The sequence below is a fragment of the Gossypium hirsutum genome, chromosome D05 (genome assembly GCF_007990345.1).
Source record: "Gossypium hirsutum isolate 1008001.06 chromosome D05, Gossypium_hirsutum_v2.1, whole genome shotgun sequence".
NCBI classification, from domain to species: Eukaryota; Viridiplantae; Streptophyta; class Magnoliopsida; order Malvales; family Malvaceae; genus Gossypium; species Gossypium hirsutum.
In genome coordinates, this window is record NC_053441.1 from 51,065,332 (window position 1) to 51,089,693 (window position 24,362).

Genomic DNA, 24,362 nt, shown 5'->3' on the forward strand with positions numbered 1-24,362 from the left:
CTAAGCAATTGATAAATATATATTCAGCAAATGCATTCAATAAGTATATATATATTTGAGGTGTATATACATTTGTTTATAAGTATTTGATGAATATGTTTGCATTCGGTTATAATGTTTATTTAGTATATATATATGATCGGTTATATGCATATGATGTATCTATATACATATATTCAGATGTATGCATTCGACAGGTATATATATTTTATTATAAATAAAATGGTTTAAGGACAGTAAATACTAATATAATAATTATTTGTGTTATTTACGATTTCAGTGAATTTGATTTGGAAATTATATGACTTTTATATTTTTTTTAGTTACGCTATAGACTTACTAAACTATATAAGCTTACTTTATTCGTTTACGTCTCTCTGTTTTATAGACTTTAGCTCAAGCTTCAAGCTCGGGGATCGTCAGCAAGTTCATCACCCTATTTATTATCTCGGTATTTTAAATATTTAAATTCTAACTATGGCACGTATAGACTAGATAAATGTTTTGAAGGTCGTATTTTGTTGTATTGTATATAATTATAATAGCCATACTAAAATGGTTTATTTTTTTATGAATTTGCTAGTTTGCAATGTCTATATTAGTTAGATTTTAATGTCTTTGTTTATTAAAAATGGTTAGAAGAGAGAAGTTTAAAATTTTGCAATTTGTTTTATATAGACCAACACTACACCAAAACAGGCTTTTAGCGGCATCTTTAGTGGCGCTTGGACAAAAAACGCCGCTAAAAATCGAGCATTAGCGGCGCTTTTCATAAAACACCGCTAAAGATCGAGCATTAATGGCGCTTTTAGGAAAGCGCCACTAAAAATAAGAATTAGCGGCGTTTTTGGAAAAACGCCGCAAAAAATCTAAGCCCAACGACATCGTTTTTTGACCTTTTGGGGCTTTAGTGGCGTTTTTGAAAAATCGCCGCTAATGCTCAGGCTTTTAGCGGCGCTTTTTCAAAAACGTCGCTAATGCTCGGGCTTTAGCGGCGCTTTTTCAAAAACGCCGCTAATGCTCGGGGCTTTAGCGGCGTTTTCCAAGAAGTGCTGCTAATGCTCAGGGCTTTAGCGGCATTTTGAAAAAGCGATCAAAAACATTTTATCTGTCTATTTACAATTTAATTTGTTTTTTATATTAATTAAAATTCAATTTATTTTTAATTGAATATTTCTTAAAATTGGGTAAATAGAAAAATTAAAATACTATTATTTAAAATAAAAAAAAACATAGAAAAATATTTGTTAAAAATAGAAAAATTAAAATACTATTATTTAAAATAATTTTAAAATTTTTTGGGTACATGACTGATTGATTTTTAATTTATATATTAAATAATTTCATATATAATTACAAAAGATACGATAGTATTAATTTTAAAATATTTAATTAATTATCATTATAGTTTAGGGTTTAATATATATAGTTTAAGGTATATGATTTAGGGTATAGGGTTAATTTAGGATTTAAGGCCGGTTTAGGAGTTAGAATTTTAAGGTTTATAGATTATGGAATTAGGGATTATGGATTAGGGATTCTGGTTTAAGGGTTGTGATTTAGGGGTTAGGGGTTAGAGATTAAGAGTTAGGGATATATTTAGGGTTTATAGATTCGGTGTCAAGTTAGGGCTTAGGGTTTAGGTTAATTAGTATGTTTTAATCTATATTAAAAAAGGTTTAGGGGTTAGAGGTTAGGGTTAGGGATTCGGGATAGGGTTTAGGATTTAGATTAATTAGTGTTTTTAATTTATATATTAAATAATATTTAGGGGTTAATAGTTAAGGGTTAGGGGTTAAGAGTTAGGGATTAGAGGTTAAGAGTTAATGATTTAGGGTTTAGAGATTTAGGGTTGGGTTAGGGTTTAAGGTTTAGATTAATTAGTATTTTTTTAATTTAAATTTTAATTAAGTTCTTATATAATTGTAAAAGAGGGGTTAGGGGTTAAACATTAGGGATTTAGGGCTTAGGGATTTTAGGGTTGAATCAATGTTTTGGGTTTAGATTAATTAGTTTTTTTAAAAATATATTTTAAAAATTTAATCTAAACCATTTGATATATTTAAATATTAGTTTAAATAGAATTAATAAATAAATTAAAAAAAGTGTTGATATATATATGGATGGATATATATTTAGGTACGTATAATTAGTTATTTTGAATATATAAGACCAAATTATAAGAAATGAAATAAAAATACAAACACAAAAGACAAAAGACAAAAGACCAAAAAAACCTAAAATTTATAATTTTATATAATTCTTATATTTTAGAAATCAAATAAATTAAATTTTTGTGACGTTTTTTACAAAAAAAAAGCTAGAACTATACATTAAAGCTTAATAAAACGGCGCCATTTATGATTAGAACTTTAATTTTTAGTGGCGTTAACGCCACAAAAAATTATTTTATTTATAAAATCGCGCCTTTTTATCCAAATTTTCCCCCGCTGAAACCCTAATTTTTCCCCCTCTTCTTCGCGGTCTATGAGGATTTCGCTTCTTCACCCTTTTCAAACTCATTTCTTTCTCCTTTCGTTCTTTTTCTCGGATCTTCTTTCTCCCTCTCTCCAAAGTTCTTCAATCCTTTCCGTCTCCAAAGCTCTCCAAAGTTAGCTGCATACGATTCGATTAGAAACTGGATATTGCAAGGTTCTCCAAAGTTAAATAAATTTATATTTAATTTCTCTAAAAAAAGATTATTACCATTTTCCCCAAGCTCTTTCTCTCCCTAATAAAAAGGGGTCGTTTATCTTGTTTCGTTTCAGTTTTTTTAGGGTTTCATTTAATCAAAGGCCGTTGAAGGAGGACGATTTAATGGCGGCAGCGACGGCGCAAGGGATGGACCCAGCGGTACTAGACAATATAATCAGATGGCCGACGGAAGTCCGGTCAGCCAAGCCAGTGAAACAAGTGCAATTATCTGAATCTAAGATCAAACAGCTTTGTGTTGCTTCGAAAGATATCTTCGTTCAACAACCTAATTTACTTGAACTCGAAGCACCCATCAAAATTTGCGGTAAAGTTTTTGGGCTTTTTGTTTTTTTTTTAATTTTTAGCTTTATGTTTCGTTGGGGATTGTTATTAGAAAATATTTTGTGGGTTTTAAAGGAAAGCTGAGGATTTAACATGTATTAAATAGGTCGTGATAGATTCGGTAGCGGTCGTAGTTTTGTAAGTGTTAAATAATTTTTTAGGGAATAAGATTGATATATGAAGCAAATAAAATCATATATATGACATGTTTGAATATGATTGTAAACACGAATGAATAGAAATGGAGATATCATTCAAATGGGACTTAATAGTAGTACCATCATTTTCCTGTATCTTAATTGTAAAATTTTTGTTTGTGTTTTTAGGTGACATACATGGGCAATATAGTGACTTACTAAGGCTGTTCGAGTATGGGGGTTTTCCTCCTCATGCTAATTATTTTCTGGTTCAGTAGCAGCAAATGATGCCAATGTGGCTGAGATTAGTGCGGTGAAGATTGCTCTGTAAGTATTTTTTAGCTATGAACTGGAAGATTAATGATTCTTTATTTATTGAACTTGGTTCTTTATTTATGTCCCAAAAAACATCTCTATTGGCCTGCTCAAATTTCACTATCTTTTCTATTCAAATTTTGGATGAGTGCCCTCGTACAGGGACAATGATTGTTCACTGGATAAAAAAGGTAGGTGAGATGAATGGTTTGTATAATATTTTTTACTGATTTTTTTGGAGTAATAAGCTTTAAAACATTTAAGATACCTTTTTATTTTAATATTTCCATTGATTTGCTAGATACCTTTTTAATATAATATTTCAATTGAAGCTATTGAAGAGAAAAGAAAGTTATACAATTCTCAGATAACATCGTTATCAGAAAAATTGTCTGAGGCAAGAGTCTTATGTTTATCATTGGAGATTTTAGAACTTTAATTGAATTATTGAAAGTGGCTTAATTTTTAATTTTGCAAGTTTTTGTTGATCAGCAATTTATTTATTTTCTGTGTGTAGTATTTTTCTATATTTTTTTTATCTTTCATCATGCTATCCCTTGCACCGCAGTTAACAAATTGCTTGTGGAATTTGTGATTTGCCATATCTTTTTCGATCTCATTTTGTGTCTTCCATAACTGGAATTGTTATAATACTTCTTATCTTGTGTGGAAGACTGCAAAGGTCTCAGTCTCTTTAATTCGTTATCTTATTTGATCAGGTGCTATTAACAGATTCACAGAATATCAAGGTCACACACTCTCTCTCATATGTGATTCTATAGTTTGACTCTGGTGACTCATAATCTTGTGTGCTCTTTGAACAGGAAGTTCTTCTCTTCCCAGCCATGAAATCTCAGGATGAACCATCCACTAAAGGTTAATTACTTCCATTTCACACCTTCCATTTCCCCTAATTTCTTGATTCTTTTTGAACTCCGAGTTTGAATCTTGAAATATTGTTTGGGTTTCATGTTTGGCTTGACCAGTGGCATACAGTATTCTACTAGTACTACACATGCAATATCTACAAAGCTGGCTCCTATATTTTTTTTTGAGTCTGATTATTTTTCATGTTTTATTGAATTTCTAGCATAACACGTGATGGTTTCATTGTTTTAGCAGCTCCAGCAACTTAGGGAGTTGAACCTGCCGAAATCTAACTCATCGCCTTGATCTACTATGTTTGCTGTAAACCAGTGGTGAGATCTGTCAAGTTTTTGGCGTCGATTTTGTCTTGAAAGAATATTGCAGTTGACATTCAACCCTCTTATGTATTTGCTAGTATAGATGGGTGTTTTATCATACACGCTAGAAGTCACGTCGCCTCCATCCATTGTTTATGATTACCTTAACTGAATATAATATAGTCATGTCTCATGTGGAATGGAACCAAAATTGAATTCAGAATTGTGTGGAGGTGTAGTCAGGCATTTTTCTTAGTTAAGTTGCAGCAAATATTTTCTGCTATTGGGATGTGATTTAGAATGGAAATTTCTTTTTAGAATTTTATTTGGCTATTACGCTTGTTTCGCTGTCTAACGAGAAGGAAGAGAGTATTTTAGAAAACATTGAAAAGAATTTAATCTCCCCTATTCTTATTGAAAATGACCTTGATATTCTGTGAATCTGTTAATAGCATAGCTAGCCTAAAAGTTTAAGTTATTATATTAGTGCCTTTATTTTGTTATTTTTGGTTCTAATGTCCACTTCTTCCCTTAGCTGTCTTTATAGTTTTATGATCTATTAGTTCCTCTATTTTTTATATGATAAGAGTTGCCACGTGATTTGCTATCTTGCTTCTATGGGATTTCAAGAAAAATATGTTGTTGAATGTACTTGCTCTTTTAGGTTCGTACTTTATTATTATGGTTATGCTTTTTATTCCGACACTTTATGATTTAAGTACCAGTGTCCGGAACCCATGGATGTGGGAGAACTTGGAAAAAAAATTGAACATACTCATCTCAGACATGCCTTCATACCCATATCTGACATGTCTTTATACTGACACCTAACACTCATACCTAAGTCCGAGTAACATGGTTCTTTTCTTTTTCAAGTTCTAAATTGTTTAACAATAGTTTCTTTGTTTTCTTAAGTAGGGATGATGAAGATGATTTTGTTGCCAAGATGAAGGTAGCTGAGGAAGCCTTGGAAGCAAAACAAAAAGTAACAAATAGCTTGTCTACTACCTGTTCTTTTTCTTTTTATCATGTTTTATAATTTTGTGACAAATTGTTCTTGGTACACTGAAGATATTTATGGAAAATTACCCTATGATTCTATTGTATTTATACTGCATGGCTGTACCATGTATTTCTTAACTAGTTTGATAAATTTTATGTGTGGTGTTTAATTTTTCGTTACTGTCTGTGTAACTTGCAGCAAAAACCTACATTTGATCTATCTTTCCATTGTTTATTTTAGTTTTGATTCTAAATTTTTATTTTTATTTTAATATTTACAACAACTTGAGTTCTAACTTTTGAATTTTAATTGTGTTTTTAATTTATTATTTTAAATTCTAAAACTAAATTCATTAATTTTTATATTTAGTTTTAAAGTTAAAATTTTCATAGAAAATTTAATTTAAATAATATTTTTTATTTATCCTTAAAAAGTATATTTAAAGTTTAAATTTAAAAAATAAAATAAAATAAAATATTTATCATAAAAATAAATATTATTTGATTAAAATAATTTTTTTTAAAGATTATGTTTTTAGCGGCGTTTTTGCGAGAAGCACCGCAAAAGGTTTGTTCTTTAGCGGCGTTTGTGATAAAAGCGTCGCTAAAGGTCATGATCTTGAGCGGCGTTTAAAGGTCTTCGTTTTTTTGGTGTTTGTGGGAAAAGTGCCACTAAAGTCTGGGTCTTTAGCGGTGTTTTTGGGTAAAGCGCCGCTAAAGGTCTTGGTCTTTAGCGGCGTTTTTGGTAAAGCGCCGCTAAAGGTCTTGGTCTTTAACGACGTTTTTGGTAAAGCGCCACTAAAGGTCTTGGTCTTTAGCGGCGTTTGTATGAAAAGCGCTGCTAAAGGTCTTGAAAAAACGTCGCTAAAGTTAGCGACGTGGTCTTTAGCGGTGTTTTTTCCGGCGCTTCTAAAAGCGCCGCAAATACTTTTAGCGGCGCTCTAAAGGCCTAAAAAAGCGCCAGCAAAAGCCTGTTTTGGTGTAGTGCAAGCTTATTATATTTAAATATATATGTAATATATAAGTATTGATTTTGAGATGGTTGTGTTTGTTCAGTAATGCCTCGTAACCTTAATTCGGTGACGGATACGGGTTAGGGGTGTTACAACTAAACCATCCATTACTGTCCACTATCAATAGCATAGTGGTTTAATTTCCACTTAAGTTCCTTTTCCATGTTTTAATTAGAGATTTCTCTAGATCTAATCACTAATTCAATAAAATTACCTATCCAAAATTCAATTCACCTACTATATAAATCTTTAAGTAGTTAATAAAAATATTTACATGTCTAGTTTATGGAAACGAGTTCTGAAACCATATTTTTTGACACAACTGACTTTTAGGCCGTTATATCTTCTGGAATTGAGTATTAGAAGCTAGCACAAGGAAGAGAGTACGTAGAAAAATGGTGCATGTGGTATTGCATGTTGCATGACAGCATAAATAGTAAACTTGTCTGCCATAAATGGCCATCCACATAAGTGGCATGTTCGTGGAGTTGATGTGCCTGTGATTGTTCTATATGAGTTTGCCAATCAATTGAGTTGATTTGTTGTATCATTTGCCAATTATTTTGTATGTCAGAGTAATGTATCCGCTATACATAGTGGACTAATCGAGTCCCTTTTACCTTATTGTCGAATAGTAATTAAAGTGGGACACAACCATATCTGTGGCCATTTGTGAGCCTTCTTAATTTTGGGATTAACATGTATTTGTTGGGGGGTGTAGGCTAATTGTTAGAAACTGCCACTTTAAAATTTTTAATTTGTATTGAATGATATTTTGAACATGTAGAATGTTGAATGGAAGCCTTGATAACATAACGATATTTATGATCATTGATGTTGATTAAGTAGCCACAAGAGGGATCGTCCATGCACCTTTAATGCAGTGGAACTTTTATTTAAATTGTGCTTCCAAATATAAGTGGACTTATACTTAGGAATACCACTTTGGAAAAAGGGGGTATTCGCCAAAATGGATTATGGACTTTTCGAAAAAGAAAAATAAATAGATGTGTTTTCAAATCGGGTCAACTTGTGATGCTCCATACTCGAATTCGGAGGTCAGGTTAGGTGTGAGGTGTTACACACATAATCGTGTATCCAGGCCATGTAGACCTAAATGCAAAATCTTACAAACATTCACATGGCCGTGTGAGAGACTGTAACCATGTTTAACCAAAACCACCCTAATCATAAAGAGCTCACGATCGTGTCACTTGCCCGTGTGTGCCAAAAGATGCCTTATAATGCAAGTTACAACCCAAACTCTCACATATATCATAAGTATGCAATTGCCCATTCCTTAAACCTATTCAAAATGCACAAAAAATGTAACAAAACATATCACTTTCCTAATTCTAACCAATATGCCTCAAGGCACCATCACAAACAATAATCAATACCAAATTTCATCCCATTTCATGCCAACAAAGTTAAAGACCAAGATACCTTAATCACAAACAAAATGCCAACTTTCACTCACCTATTATTTATCAAAATACCAAATACACAACCAATGAGATTGATACCTATCACCATGCACTTGTCATACATAAAACATCAAATTTTATTATCAAGGCTTCCTACCATATTTTATAACTCAATCCCACCTATTCAAACATTATACAACATAACTAACCATACCAACTCTCATATGAATCTATCACTTTTTCCATGCTTAACAACCACAATCAAAATTTACCAATTCACGCCATAATCAAACATATCAAAAGGTCATCAAGCACATATACTTTATATAATACCATTCTCACTTTACTATTACAAAACACTTATATATAATTCAACTCCTATTACATGCCACATAATCGAATTGAACGTTTAAAAGTCTACCAAAATGGTGGCTAGATAGTGTGATCTTTAAGATGACCCGATCACTGAGTTTCATAAATCAATAACAATAGGAAACAGAAAATGAAACAGAGTAAGCTTTAAATAAGCTTAGTAAGTTCATATTTTTTGAAAAATAAAACTTACCTTAAATCCCACAATTTCAATATAACATATTTAACTAAAAAATTTCCCTGTTACCACAATTCACATAATCAGGTGAGTTCACCGAGTATATATCACATAAAACATTTCATTCAAAATAATTTAATCTCGATCGAAGCTATAACATCAACCCATTGAACATATGCACTTTTACTTTATATAACTTACTTCATCTCATTATAATACTTTTACCATTCATCTAATTCAATAACAATACCAGTTTATCCCAATGAACTATAATAAATGAATACGTGGTTATCCACCCAAAACACGTATGATTTCTCAACCTAGCTTTACCGTCCAAGAACACGCCAAGGCATTGAGTGCCAAGCCTATAAGCTAAACATCCTTTCAAAAACAAGCTTGGGCACTAAGTGCCAAGCCGTTAGGCTACATATCCTCCCCCAAAAACACGTCTGAATCACTGTGGATATAACTCGGTAATCTACAACAAATGTTGGATTCCGGTACATTCAGTGAATATATATATCATACGTCAACATCTCATCTCATATAAAACTCGTACAGAACGCAAATAACCCTATTGGCATGCAAATTGTATCCTAACTCATGTTCATCCAAGCTCAATACATATAGCAATATAGTACTATTCGATTCAATCCTTTTCCTCACCTATACCGTATAAACTTACTAGGGAATAACAATAATAGAAGAAGTGTTAGAAACTACTTTACTATTTTTCCTTTTCCTTGATTATCAACTAGTTGATTCATTTCTTAATCTAAACGATAATTCATTTAAAATTATCAGTTCTAAATATCTTATAACATCTTATTTAATGCATATGACATCCCGTTATCATTTTCCAAAATCTCTCTAAAGTTTTGCAATTTATTCAATTTAGTCCCTAAAATCGTAACAAGCATATTTTTCATACTTAAGCCCCAAAATTTAAAACCAAATTCATACTCATCCCTATACAATACTCAAAATCCAGTTTTATAGAAATTTCATGCCTATTTTAACATATTTTCATTTTAGTCCCTAAACTCAAAGCTAACAAAAAAATCACTTTACAAAATAGTCCTATTTCATGATAAAGCTTCAAACTTAACCATTTAACATCAAAAACCTTAAAAATCAACAATGGTAACTTTTTAAAACTTTAACAGTATTACGAAATAGTCCCTGGTATAGCTTGATTAAGCTACAACGATATCAAAAACATAAAATTTACAAAAAAAAGCTTAAAAAATGCTTATTGCAAAAGAGAAGTTGACCAAATTCTTCAAGCTCCCTTCAATGGTGTTTTTAGTTTGTGAAAGAAAAAGAAAGCGAATGTGATAATGTTTTCTAATGTTTTAACATATATTATTTAATATAATAAAAAACATATTTTTTACTTAATCTATACAAAAACCATCCACTATAATCCATTATGACATTATTTCCATTTAAAACCTTTATAATATGTTTTTTTTACTCATTTAGCACATATAAATTAATAGTGATTAACTTTTGCAATTTTTACGATTTAGTCTTTCACAATAACTAACCAATTAATAAAATTACTAGACCAAAAATCATTATAACACTATAAATGACTTGTAAATATTAAATAATAATATTTACTGACTCGATCGCCGAAGAATGGGGTTTTAAAACCTCCACTTTTGGTACCACTGAAAATGAGCTATTACAATTTTATTTTCCAATTTCAAGATTCAATTTTAATGTTTTACCCAAGAGAACCCTAGTAAAATGGACTCAGACACACGAGTGAACTACACTACACCAAGATAGCTCGTATGAGCATAAACTGCACCACATCAAGACACCAAAGTGCAAAGCCTGTAGGCATCAAGTGTTTAAACATATTCAAATAAATCCCTCCACCACACAAAGGTCTTTGTAGAGACAATGAAAACTCAATGATCCACAATAGATGTTGGATCTCAAAATAACCTGTCATTATCTTCATATTATCAACTATCCCATACACAAGCGCGCATATGACCCTATTGGCATGCCAATTGTATCCTAACCTTTTACTAAGTTCACACGGGCATCAATAATTTATATTTACATATTCATACCCTATAATCATTCGTATTTGCATATTCACATCCTGTAATCATTCATATTTGCATTTTCATACCTTGTAATCATTCATATAATTTTCGGGTTTTGTCGAATAAATTTGTACATAAATTATACATACATTTAATGATATTTGTCATTCTTCTATTTATAATCAATAGATATAACATAAAATTGCCTATATCAATTCAAATCACACTTACTAGCTATGTATGTTAATTTCCATCAAGCCCTAACTTATGTCAAGCATTGATATAACAAAATAAACACAAGCAAACATATAACACAAGGTACTTATCTCCTCAAAACGCAAAACATGTAGGTTTCTCAGGGCCTATTATGCAATTTTAGCTACTAGCTCCACTTCTACCGAGTTTCGATTTTATACAATTATATATATAAATATCAATTAATAGCACATAACAACACACAATATCCATTTAATGGCTTACAACAATAATATCGTAAGATGCATGATACTAAATAATCTTTTTTTTATTTCAAACATATTTTGTATTTTATTCAATTTAATCCTTAAACTCGATATAAACATAACTTTGAATTCCTAGCTTTAGATTAAAATATGATTTCAAATTCTTTCATTAGAGACCCTATACTTTCTATTTCTAGCAAAATTTCAAGACATATTCTTCATTTATTTAATTTGGTCCCTAATGTTACAAAGTTAACAAACAAGCTTAATTAACTTTACAATTTAATACTTTTCATAATCTGAGTTCAACATCTATCAATTCCAAGTCTAATTCATCAATTTATCAACAATGACACCTTGCTAAAATTTCAACAATTGATCAAATTGATACATGGGCTAGCTAAATTAAGCCTCATGATCACAAACATGGAAAAATTACATGGAAAAAGGCTTGATTACCTTGAATTTTTGCTTGACTGAATGTTAGGTGAGCTTGAAACTTCCTTTTGGTTTTTAACTATGGTGGATGAATAAGGATGGAGAAGAAGATGATAATATTCTATTTCTTTCCACCAATTTTGTTATTTATAGGCCAATTAGTGCTTAATTAGTCTAATAGATCATGTTTAGTTACCTTAATAAAGCATACTTATATATTTAATCCCATAATTAAACAAAAGTGGATGCTAATATTAACATCAACATCTACTATCTCATGCTATTTATTGGTTTAATAACCATTTTAGCCCCTTAGGATAATTTCTATTTAAGTCCTCAAGCGTTTTCTTAATTAAAACTCTATAACGATTGGACTTTTATAATTCAGTCACTGAGCCTTAATTAACTATTTTATCAGCTAGTTTACTCAACCATTCTTCAACATATTTTTATATTAACTCCGTAAATATTCCTATTTTATATTTACAAACTCTATTTACAAAAATGATATCCTAAAACCGCATGTTTCGATACCACTGAAAATCGGACCGTTACAGAAACAATTGTCAAAGAGATCTTAGGGGTTGATGTTGGAGAAGAAGATGACAATGGCCCGATGATGGTGGTTATGGTGATGATGATTAGATGATGATGAAACAAAGAAACCAGAGTTATTAAGGTTAATTTTTAAAATATTATTATTTAATAGGAAATTTTATTTCACGTTAAATTTTCGTTTACTATTTTAAGATAAGTGGCTAAAATATATAATTTTTCGTTTACTATTTTAAGATAATGACTAAAATGATGGATTATACAGTGTGAAAGCCTAAATTGCTTATTCATTTTTTATGCCTAAAATCAAAATTTTTGAAAGTGTAAATAATATAAGGAAAAAAAAAGCGAGCTAAGTGCTAATAATATTTTTTCATAAAAAAATAATATAATTTATTTTCCTTATCCTAGTCCGAAAGTGAAAATGACAGTTATGTCCACTACTCGAATCTGTTTTGTCTAGGTTTGTAACAGACATTTCTTTAATATGATTTTGTCGATATTTAGTGTCTTTTTTCTCAAAGCTCTGCTCTGAAGACTCTTTCCGACAGAAGATTTGGATGGATCAATCATTTTGTCACTGTCTTCTCTGATCCCTTTCCCCATCTCTCCCTCTTATTTCATGGCGATCGCCGCTGCTTCTTCCTTCTCCGTCGGTAATTACATTCAAAACCATCTTTTTATTTTACTTGCACCCAAATTCTTTTTATGATTGTGGATTAATTGGGAATAGACGAATGAAGAACAAAGATTTATTTATTTCTTATTGTTTTGGTTAAGTTCCCATTCTGATTTCCATGTTTTGAAGCAAACCCTTTTTGTATTTCTAATCTTCGATGCCTGATTTGCTGTTTAAAGCCTAAATTAGATGAAATTTTATTATCTTAAATGTGCCTACATGCATGTAATGTTTTTTTCTCTTTATTCAAGTTGATTTCTGTTGATGTGATGAAAATATGAAGCAAAAAAGTGTAATTGTTCAAGGTCTGGTTTTATCATTGTTTTTCTTCACTATCTTTTCTTGTTCATGCTCAAATTAGGGATGGGAATGCAATGGGACGGAAATGATTTATAAATATTTAAGGAATTTTAAAAGATGATTTGTAAATATTTAAGTAGCTAAAAAAGAAAACTTTCGCTTGGAACGGTTTATTAGATTCAGTAACCCTTTCTGTGGAAATCATCAGAATACCTACGTGCAAATGGGCACACTTCATGTTCTTTAATTTAGTTGTCTTTCTGGGTTTTTCCCCCTTTTAATATTATTTTAAATTTATGAAAAGGGATTGGGAAAGCAAATTGCTTTGCCTAATAGTGAACCAATAATAAATTTCATTTTCACAAGAAGTGACCTCTTGCTAGGTAATTGGTAAATAGTGGTGAGCAGAATTCGGTCTAAACCGACAAGATTGACCAGAACTGGCATGATTTGGTCAATTCAGTTCAATTAAAACGATGTCATACTTGGTTGGTTATGAGCTTTGGTTTAAATAAGTTAATTTGGTCTTTTTTCAAATTGTGAAATGAGTAACCAAACTGATTGACTCAACCAACTTATAATAAATATGTTTATGTATTTTTAAACATAATTATATAATATATAATATATAATATACAAATATTTTATCTAAATCCAACCCAATTACCATTCTCACTAAGTTGGTTAATCGAGATAACCAGCCGAACTAACTCAGTTTGGTTATTTCAATTATGATATCATGGTCAGATGGTTACTGGTTATTTTAAATTGGGGTCAATTTCAGTTTTTCTAACCGAGCAGGTTGATTGCATGCTCTGGATTCTATACTTGATTTCCTCTGTCAATGAGGGGCGATTAAAATGTATAGAGTATATGATTCAGTGTATTATGCTAGGTCTTATACTCAAGTTCTTTCTTACACCGACATAAAATTCTAAAGTTATGCACATTTTGTGAATATTTGTTCATACATCTTAGTTTATTAGTGTGGCTAATTCTAATGTTTGCATTTGCATTTGCATTTTCATGACATCTTCTGATAACTCTTTCTTGTTGAACTATGCTATTAGGTTCTTCCCAGTGTCATTTATGTCAAGTAGAAGGGGCTTATTACTCACCATTAGTTGGTGTCAACAATGGTTGGATCAGACATACATTTGATGGCTGCAAAGTGACAGACTCGCCCGGCATAAGGTGTGCAATAGTTAAATGGATCTGAGTTTATCTGGAAAAGAGAAAACCGTTTCTGTATTGTGTAAAAATTTTGTTATTCAATTACCTATGTTCAACGCTATGTCTGATGAGTATTCAGGACATTGAAATGGGGATATAACCCTCCTAATATGTGGAAAAACTTCAAAAAAAGAATTGAACCTGCCTGTGTCGGACTAGTACCCGTATGGCACTCATACTTGAGTATAGTAACTTAGAGTTAAATAATGATCATTGCATATGTTTTGTTATGGTTGTTTCCGGGGAGAGTTTCATGTATTATTGTAATGTCATCTGATGAGAAGGTCATCACCAGATGACATTCTATTATCTGGTCTTCTCAGCTGATTTGTCTTTAAATCCAATTGGTTGAGATGCAGTTTTCCATTTCAGTGTCAGATGCAGGAACCTGTTTTTTGGATCAACACAATTTCATTGGTTGTCTATGGGACGTGATCTTTCCCTTTCAAAAGTTTTAGTTGCCGCGGATTATTCTGATTCTGTTCCTAATCCATCGAGTTATGAAAGCAACCAAGGTTATCACCCTCTTGAAGAACTTAAAGTTTCCAAAAGGATCCAGGAGATACAACTGTCATCAGCTGAAATAGCAAGGACAACCGTCGAGGTGAATTTTATAATTACTCAATTGGAAAAAAAAAACCTTAGTTTAGACAATTTGAAATGAGCTGAATTTATTTGATAGTGTCATCAGTGTGTTTGTTAGACTGACGACATAAGCATCCTTGTTACTTGGACTCAGTTGTGAGTGTCAGATGCAAGGATGTGTCCAACACTGGTATGTTAAACTTTTTTTCAAGATTTTTTAGGTATTTGGAGATTTCTTCGAGGTTCCAAATACCTATGAACAGACTTGTGTTCAATATAAGTCTCAGACATGTGCACTTGAAGAAAAATTAAGAGTCGGAGCAACATAGATAAACATAACTTCCTCTGCAACAAGAATTCATGTTTATGCTTTTCTAGTTTTTGCTTGCCTTAGGCTAACAGCAGTGCTTTGCTAGTCTTTCCTGGGACAGTACATTCTGAACCTCATGAACAGATTTCATGGGCTGAGTTTCCATATGTTGTTGATGATTATGGAGGTAAGTTTATTGGAGACCACCTTTGAGCTCTATTAGGCTTTTATTCCCGTTAAGGCTTTAGGATTTGTCTCCAGTTTCCTTGTATATGTATACAAATGAGCACACACCTACATATGCATATATATATTAAACCATTAGTTCTCTTTATGTGTTAACCTAATTTATGTGTTATCTTTTCTTTCAAATTTAGATATCTTTTTTGAAATTTTGGATGATGAGAACATCTTAAAAGATCGCGGAGCGAGTAACCTTGTGGTGAGGATATCATTTCTACTCAAATGTTGTTTTGATTTTCTAGCTCAAGTTTGGTGCCACTCGTTACTTCAAAATTACGTGTCATTTGGCTAATCATTTAGAAGCTGCTAGTGTAACAGTTTTCATGCGTTGCAACGTTGTTTTGACTCTTCATCTTTTTTTAAGTATATGTGTGTGACACATATTTGGACATGGGTATTGGAATATGATTCTCAAAAGATCCTTCAAATACATGGAAAAAACTTTAAAAAATTGAATATACTCGTATCAAATACATACTTGCATCCGATGCTCTCATATGAGTATGAGAATCTTACGGAATGGTGAGTAGTTAAGCTTGTTGAGATATCATAGCAAAATCTGTTACTCAGGCTCAAGTGTGAGTGTTTAATAAGGGTGTGTCCAACATAGGTATATTTAAGTTTGTTCCGTGTATCTAGAGGGTTCCTAGAGAGTTATACTCTTGCCGAAATATATGTTGGACATGGTTATTTTAAGAAAAGTGAAGAGAGCCAGAACACCATAGACTACAACAAATGTTCAAAATAGAAATGCTAACAGTTGATTAATGGAATTATTTTTTCTAAGTAACTCTACATTTTCACTTGACTTTAATTCCTATTCAATGAGTGCCATATTCTAAAATTTGTAATGATTTCTTTTCTTTCAGAATGTTCTGATTGGGATGGACATTCCCGTACGAGAGAATAACCAGGCAGTCGGTGACTTCAACCATTCAGACATCGGGATTGATGATGAAGTTCCTTTTGATGATGAATATTTTGAGGTTAGAAACCACTGATTATTGACTTCTGAAGTGAAATCTGTGATATTCTCTTTTGTTAATTTTGGCTACTCAAGTCCCATTCACGTAAATAGGTTATGGATTCTGAAATATACGAGGCTCCGGTTCGTTGGGGGATGCCAGATTCGGCTGATAGCAGCTGGGTTCATCCTATATATTTTGCCAAGTGCTTGATGAAGGTGATTGTGCCTGAGTTTCCCTTAGGTACTAGTTGTATTATAAGTTTTAATTGTACTCAATGACTATGTTACTCGGACTCTAGACTGATGGGTTATGCGTCTGACACGGGTATGCTCAAGTTTTCTTAGTTTTTCTATATATATGGTGGATTATACCCTATACCCATGCTGAGTATGTGTCAAACACAAGTCTTGGACACTGATACTTAAAGAAAAATAAAGAGTTCCAAGTAACATGGATCAATGATATCAGGGATGAAGCAAGCCCGGTATGCCCCCCCCCCCCCCCCCCCGGCTAAACAGGATAATTGCAGTTATAGCCCCTTGTAATAATCAATTAGTTAATTTAAGCTTTTTTGACCCTTTGATTCATGGAAAAATTGCATTTTTCCCTCTAAAAAAGTAGTAATTCTGTTTTTTTTTGGCCAAACCAAAAAAAAAAAGTAATTCAATTTAAACCCTTTTAACAAAATTTTTTAGCTTTGGCCCTCCTTAGATTTTATAATTTTATATCAGTCCCTGAATGATATTACGAGTTTTTATCCTTTTCTATCTCCAATATGCTGCTAAGACAGTTTTTATCATGAGTTTGGTAAGGCAGAAGTCTTAATTGGATCGAAGAGAATTCATGAGATGATGAGTAGATGCATATTTGCATTTTGAATTTTATAGGTAACTCTGTTTACACTTAGTTTCTGCATTCATGCAGGCTGTTCATGTAGAACATGACAGGAAAATGGACCATCCCTCTAATGGTGTTTCGATTGTCGGTTGCCTTCGACCAGCCTTTGCTGATGAAGAATCATATCTAAGAAGGCTATTCCATTTTGACTATGATGAAGGATACACCTCAGATTGGAAAGGTTTCTTATATTTCCACCCTAATACCATAATCAAGAACCTATGTTGCTTTACTCAAAAAAAAAATCTATGTTGCTCAGACTCTTCATTTTGTTTGAAGTAATCATATTCGAAATATGTATCAGACGTATACAGACATGGATATGGAGAGAAACTGAATATGCTCATGTCGAACACCTATCCGTATCCAATGCTTGGATCCTAATTCGAGTAGCATATATTAGCACAGTAGACCTCTTTATCACTCAATTCTTCATTTTTCTTGTAGTATTTGTGTCTTAACACCTGTGTTTGAGGCATATTAAGACATGGGTGTGGGAATATGACTCTTCAAGAAAACTAAAAAAAGTAAAAAGAAAACATACTCATGTTGGACGCATACCCTTATCAAATTTGTTGACACAGCTCAGTTTGGAATGTGTATCCCAAGAATTAGTCTCTTAACGAGACTTTTGTAACTTCATTTGAACTTCTGTTACTAAAACTCAGGTTTGTCATAGTATACTTTTAATATAGGTATGGTATGTTTAAATTTTTATAAGTTTTTAATGTATTTGGAAGATTCTTAATTGGTTATATCTCGTATCCATGTTCTAACACGCACTAAATACAGTACTTCAAGAAAATTGAAGAATTGGAGCAACATAGATGAAATTACTTAATTCGGAATTTCTTCAAGCTGTTTGGAGATCTCCCTAGCTTTTTTCTAGTAGTGGTTTGCTTGTGGAAGCTTGCAAACACTACTACCTTTTGGTCTTTTTCTTTCAGAAGGGGAAATATAACTTTTTTGGTTAGCAAATTAAGAGTTGATTAAATCTTTAATTTGTCTTTGATCTGCATGGTTTTGCTCTTGTGTAGATGGCGAAGCTCCAAAACCAAGTTCCAAATATGGTGGAAGTAAAAGCGGCTCAATACTTTATCGGTTGGAGATAATGCAAATTGAACTGTTCTCCGTATATGGTGCCCAGGCATGTAATTTACTCTCTCTATCACGAAATTGTAGGATTTGATTCAGAATGGTGGTGAATTGGACATATATAGTTCAAATGAACAGAAGCATGGATGAAAATCTTGTTTTCTTTTATAAAGTGATTGCCTTGAAAAATGTTGGAATCCTGAAATAGATGATTTCTCAGTTGTGTTGTTTCAACATTTCACTTTTCTTGAAGTATTCGTGTTTGACAATAATAATACATGAATATGGGATACAACCTTCAAAGGTTCTCCAAATATAGAAAGACACTTTGAAAAGTCTAACAATACTTGTGGTGGACATGTACTCATACTAACACTTACACTTGAGTCCGAGTAACATGGTTTCTCAAAACAACCAAAATTTTCATTTCATGAGTTGTGGTTATTTGATTCGTAATTCTGTTTTATTTTGGTATATTTGCAGTCCCTAATTAGCTTGAAAGACTTTCAAGATGCTGAGCCTGATGTTCTTGTACACTCTACTTCAGCAATTTTGGAGCGTTTCAGTGAGAAGGGAATCTGGTGCAATGTTGCTCTAAAATCTCTATGCAAGAAAAAGGGTCTCCAAATAGAGGTAATAGATAAAATGTTAACTTACTTGGCAAGTCTTTGTACTAGGCTGAAGAGTAAATTAGTCCCTTTATAATAAAGCTGAGCAATTTAGGGTGTGTTAATGTTTTTTGCATTTTCCTGTATTTATTTCGTGGAAATAGTTTGGTCAACGGAAAGTTAGTTACTAGTTTGGAAAATGATTTCCCCAAGTTATTTTTCAGAAAACAATTCTTTATGAGTAACTTGATTTTTATAAAATAATTAACTTGAATAAAGTAAAATATTATTATATTAATAATAAAATTTTAATTTTTAAAATATTAATCCCAAATATTATAATTTTCAATATTATTAAACACATATTTATATTTAATTATATGATAAATTATTAATATAATTTCTATAATTTATTATTTTAACAAAATTATTGAATATTACGATCCTATTTTAATAATAAATTTTAACATTTAATATACTGAACTTCAAACTAAGTTTTAATTAGATATTATTTATTATAAAATATTATATTATAAAATAAATTTCGATTTTTGAAGGAAAATACTTTTATAATATTTTGTAACAAATATAATTTATGTTGTGTATGTTTAACTGAAAACATGTTTCAAAAATGATTTCAGAAAAAATTATCAAACAAAATAATTTATGCACAATCATCTAAACACTAAAAAAATATAAACTTTTTCAGAAAATCAATCCATTTTTCAAGAAATATTTTACAGAATCTGTTTTTAGTGAAACAAACTAATTACCGTGCATTCAATTTTGAAGTAAAAAGGTAAAATTTTAAATGCTGTAAACCTGAACGTTAAAAATTGCTGATTTTTGTGTTTAAAAAGTGACATGAAGACTAAAATTCAACATTTGCAAAACACAACAAAGACTAAATGTTCAAATTTTTGGACATTACTTTAAAACATGACAAGTCACCATTTCTCAATATTCAACCTTACCGCCGTGTATAGTTTTAACTATTGCTTCAAAATTAAATGTACAAGGATTAATTACTCATGTTTATAGTAGGACTAATTTGCTCATAAACTTATAGTACATAGACCTGCCAATTAGTTTAGCCTAAACAAAATCTTAGATCTTTTGACCCATATTACTCCGGTTTTTTATTTTTCTTTTAAGCACCCGTGTCCGGTTCTCACATCCAACACATGCATTTGATATATACTATACATGAATAGGGAGATGGATATATGACCCTAAACTATGTTCATCAGATTTGGGTGTTAGTGTTGGATTTAGATGTGTTTGACATGAGTATGTCCAATTCTTTTAAAGTCTTGTCCCATGTCTTGATATGCATCAGACACGAGTACTTCAAAAACAAAAAAACATGATTCCATTTCCAACACAAGCAAACTGACTAAGTTTCAAGGAACTAGTATGTCATCCGTGAGTTTGAAATGTGTTTACTTGTTTAGAAGAGTGATAACAGATTTGCATGCTTGTCATGACTTGAGAATTCTACATTGATATCATCGACTACTAATTTAGGTGCAATCTGAAGTATTCATCTTTGCTGTAATAGGAAGCTAATTTGATTGGAGTCGATAGTCTCGGCATTGATGTAAGAATATTCTCTGGTGTGGAAGTACGGACTTGTCGTTTTCCATTCAAAATTCGGGTAAGTGACTTATAAGATATTGACAAGAAGAAAAATGTTCTTTTTCGTTCCAAAACATTTGCTTCATTTCTGAGATCATATGATATGAGTCTACTCATGCATTAAAAAACTGGAACGGACCAGCTGGTTCAATTTGAAATAATGCTTGGTCTGGTGGATTGAAAATTTAGAGAAATAGGCCGAAACCGGTAAGAAACCTGAACAGATGGATCAGCTGCTCAATCCTGGCCTGAATTATCCCATGTGAACACATCACAAGATAAAATAATAAAAACATGATAGGATGTGAAAAAATAGCTAAGTGTGAAATTTTTTATAAATTATATAGTACTTTAAACATGATTATGACATAGCGTTGATGCATTGATTGCTAGGTCTATTATTCCCATTTCAATTAATATTAACTTCAAGCTTGCATTCAAAGATGTAGCATTTTCATCATGGTTTAGGTGATGCCTAAGATAACTGTTTGTACAAATTTGCAATTATCCTTTAGGTGCCTAAGATAACTTATACTTCACTTTGATTCCTATTTGATTCAAATTTGCTGCTTTACTTTTGTTTCATTGAATTTTGCTGCTAAAGTTTGATTTTTGATTGAATTTGCTATTCAATTTTAATTTAAAATAAATTGATGACAAAATTTAATAAAAATATATTTTTATATTTTATTTTAAATTTAACAAAATAATTGAATTAATATAAAATGGTTATTTTATTAAAAAAACCTTAAATTTTTTTTTGGATATATGTATTTTTTATTTTTCAAGTCTTTATTTCATTAAACAAAAACTCAAATTTAACTTTTAATCTTTTCTAAATAAGTTTATTGTTAATTATTAAAATAAAATATTTGAATGAAATTTTCTTACTAAATTAAGCTTTCTAATCATCAGAATTAGTATTGAGTTGTAAAAATTAATTAAAAAAAATTAAAGTTCGTGGCCAATTTTAATAAAAATCTAAGTTTAGTAGTAAAGTCCAATCACATAAAAGCATATTTTCAAAATATATAATGGCAAATATCAATTAAAATGAAGTATAGTGGTAAGTTTCAATATTCGTGAGACAAATTTACACTAAAACCTACAATTTAATGCCTAAATTAAGCTCATCAACTTAAACCAATGCTACATATAATAGTGGTCCCAATTTCTCCACTTATATTGAGATTTAAAAGGTATGTTATTCGGATTCATGTGAGTGTTGGATATATGTATGTGTTAGTTTAATTTTTCTTTTTTAAAGAATTCTTGCATTTGGAACTTAGTGATGCATAAGCCGTTCAAAATAATTTTTTTCATGGGTTTAAAACAACGGTTCATGTCAATTTGCAGGCTATGTCTGAAGCTGCAGCTGAAAAGAAAATCCGACAACTACTCTTCCCCCGGTCTCGCCGGAAGAAATTCCAGTCTCATGGGTATGAACTTAGAGACCCAGGTTCTTAGTTTTTACCCTTTGTAGCCAATCAACCATTTTTGTGGCTTTATTCAAAGAGGGTATCAATGTCATCCGGAGTCAAAAAATGAGCGTCGGATACAAATGCACATTCAACAAAAGTAATCATTTTCGTATCTCGATATCCATGTTCAAACGTATTATCCATTGGTGTTATGAGTATTTTAAGAAAAATGAAGGGTCCTTGTATCGTAGACAGGCATTGCCTTTTAAGGCAGGAAGTTTAACCATTTAGATTGAAGTTGTAATAAATGAGTGGCTAGGTAGGCATTATCTTTTAAGCTTGGTAGCTCAACAATTTAGGTTGATGTTGTAATTAATGGGTGGTTAGATGTGGCATCTTGTACATTTTTAGATTGATATATGGTAATGGATAGTGCGGATTCAGATATTTGTGACTTATTTTTTAATTTTGGATATTGTGAATTTGGATAATATGTAAAATGAGAAGGGATTTATGAAATTGGGATGTCATGTCATTTGTATCCCTTTTTAATGAGAAATTATCCTATGGATTTTTTCCACCACATCATCTATGGTTTTTTTCTAATTATTTAATGACATTTTAACAAATTTTTTCATGTCATTGACACATAATTTTGGTATTTTTTTTATCTCGAATCTAGAATTTTGAACCTTAAACCTTAAACTTTGAACTCAAATCTTGAAAATTGAATTTCGGACCTCGAACCTTAAACTTTGAACCTTGAACTCTGAATTCAAACCCTAAACTTTGAAACCCAATTTTAGAATTCAAGTTCAAGGTTTAGGATTCTAAGAGGGTTCAAAGTTTTGGGTTTGAAGTAAAATATTTAACAAAATTATGTGTCAATGACATAAAAAAATTTATTGAAATTTTATTAAATAATTGAAAAAAGACCATAAATAATATGGTGAGACAGTTCCATAAAATAATTTCTTCTTTTCAATAGTTTAATGATGAAATTCAAGGGAAAAAAGTTGATGTGGTGGAAAGAGATACAAATGATGCAGTATTCTAATTTCCTACAATCCCTTTTCTATGTGGATGTGATTATTAATTTTCAGATATTAATTATCTAAATTTGCATTGTTTTTGCGAATGATGGTTTTGGATGGATGGTGAAAAATGAGTTTAGATATAAAAATTCATTAATCCACTTTACGTTTTAAAATTTTATTTTAATTTTTTATTTATTAAATTCAAATATTTAGTGAATTTGAATAGATTAGATTATTAAAAAGTTGGGTAAATTTGAATTTAAATATTATAAAAATGGTAGATATGGTGTGTGTTGTCATCCAAATATCATTGGAGAAGACATGATACATAGCTTTGTTTCTCAAATGCCGTTTGGATCCAAATTTGCTCATCAACCCATCAATGGTTCCTGGCAAAGAATCTCATCAGTGGTGACTAAGCTAGAAACAACTACATTTTGGAATGGTTTAGTTCTAGAGAAAATTGGTAGTTTATATGCAATATTTTTATTTTCAAAATCAAACTTAAATAAAATTCAACGTGACATAAATTAAATTTCATCTTATTGATGGTTGGTTTTTCTAAAGTTTTTAAAAATTTTAAAAGTTGCCTTTTGTCTAATAATTTTAACTTTTTTTTCGTTAATTTATAAATTGATATTTTTTTATAAAATTTATCAAAAGAAAATTACCTTCGATTTGGTTCAAAACAATTTAGTTTTTAAATTTATGAATAAAATTGAATATATTATATTTAAGTATTACATGAATCAAAATTTAATCTATTCTTAATAGTTACGATTTTGGATCAACCCTACTTTTGGCTTGTCTCAAATTGATAAAAAAAAGCCCTAAAATGATTCAACTTGCGTTATATCACCTCCACAAATGATTATACGTTGAGCGAAGTTCACATCAAACAAACCTTTTGTCACATCCCAAATTTGACATATCTTAGAGAAATACATATAGTGGTGACGGTTATTTGTTTTGGCGCACTTAGGTGATTGATCCGCCAATTTATAAGTTTTTGGTGAACTGATGATTGGCGTATAGAGTATCCACCATAGAAATAATTAAAGAGTTTAACTTAGGTTATTCAACTATTTAAGAAAATATTAGGACAAGCGAAGAGTAAGCCTGGTAAGAGTTATCGTCGTATGCATAGTATGCCTAGTTTGCCTG

At 31.1% G+C, this 24,362-nt stretch overlaps 1 protein-coding gene and 1 long non-coding RNA gene across 13 annotated transcripts; both read left to right on the plus strand.

The window, feature by feature from the left end:
- The first annotated feature begins 2,420 nt into the window (after positions 1-2,420).
- On the plus strand, positions 2,421-5,854 carry LOC107903895 (uncharacterized). 9 transcript variants are annotated; one of them, XR_005913277.1, is made up of 5 exons: positions 2,421-2,652; positions 2,769-3,019; positions 3,363-4,237; positions 4,313-4,364; positions 4,608-5,854. It is a non-coding gene; the product is annotated as an uncharacterized lncRNA (long non-coding RNA). The 9 variants fall into 9 exon arrangements; XR_005913280.1 differs by having other exon boundaries at positions 4,611-5,854; XR_005913272.1 differs by having other exon boundaries at positions 3,363-3,500; positions 4,611-5,854.
- Positions 5,855-12,646: 6,792 nt separating this feature from the next.
- Positions 12,647-22,608, plus strand: LOC107903896 (uncharacterized protein At3g49140). Of its 4 annotated transcripts, XM_016830088.2 has the most exons (12): positions 12,647-12,840; positions 14,234-14,357; positions 14,769-15,000; positions 15,376-15,478; positions 15,669-15,733; positions 16,404-16,520; positions 16,613-16,717; positions 17,427-17,580; positions 18,437-18,546; positions 18,978-19,127; positions 20,664-20,759; positions 22,097-22,608. In XM_016830088.2, the coding sequence occupies exons 1-12, from the start codon at positions 12,807-12,809 to the stop codon at positions 22,205-22,207; spliced, it is 1,401 nt and encodes a 466-aa protein (XP_016685577.1). In that variant the 5' UTR covers positions 12,647-12,806; the 3' UTR covers positions 22,208-22,608. The 4 variants fall into 4 exon arrangements, with proteins under 4 accessions (XP_016685577.1, XP_016685578.1, XP_040948550.1 ...); XM_016830089.2 differs by lacking the exon at positions 16,613-16,717 and having other exon boundaries at positions 12,661-12,840; XM_016830090.2 differs by lacking the exons at positions 15,376-15,478; positions 15,669-15,733 and having other exon boundaries at positions 12,662-12,840.
- Positions 22,609-24,362: the final 1,754 nt, after the last annotated feature.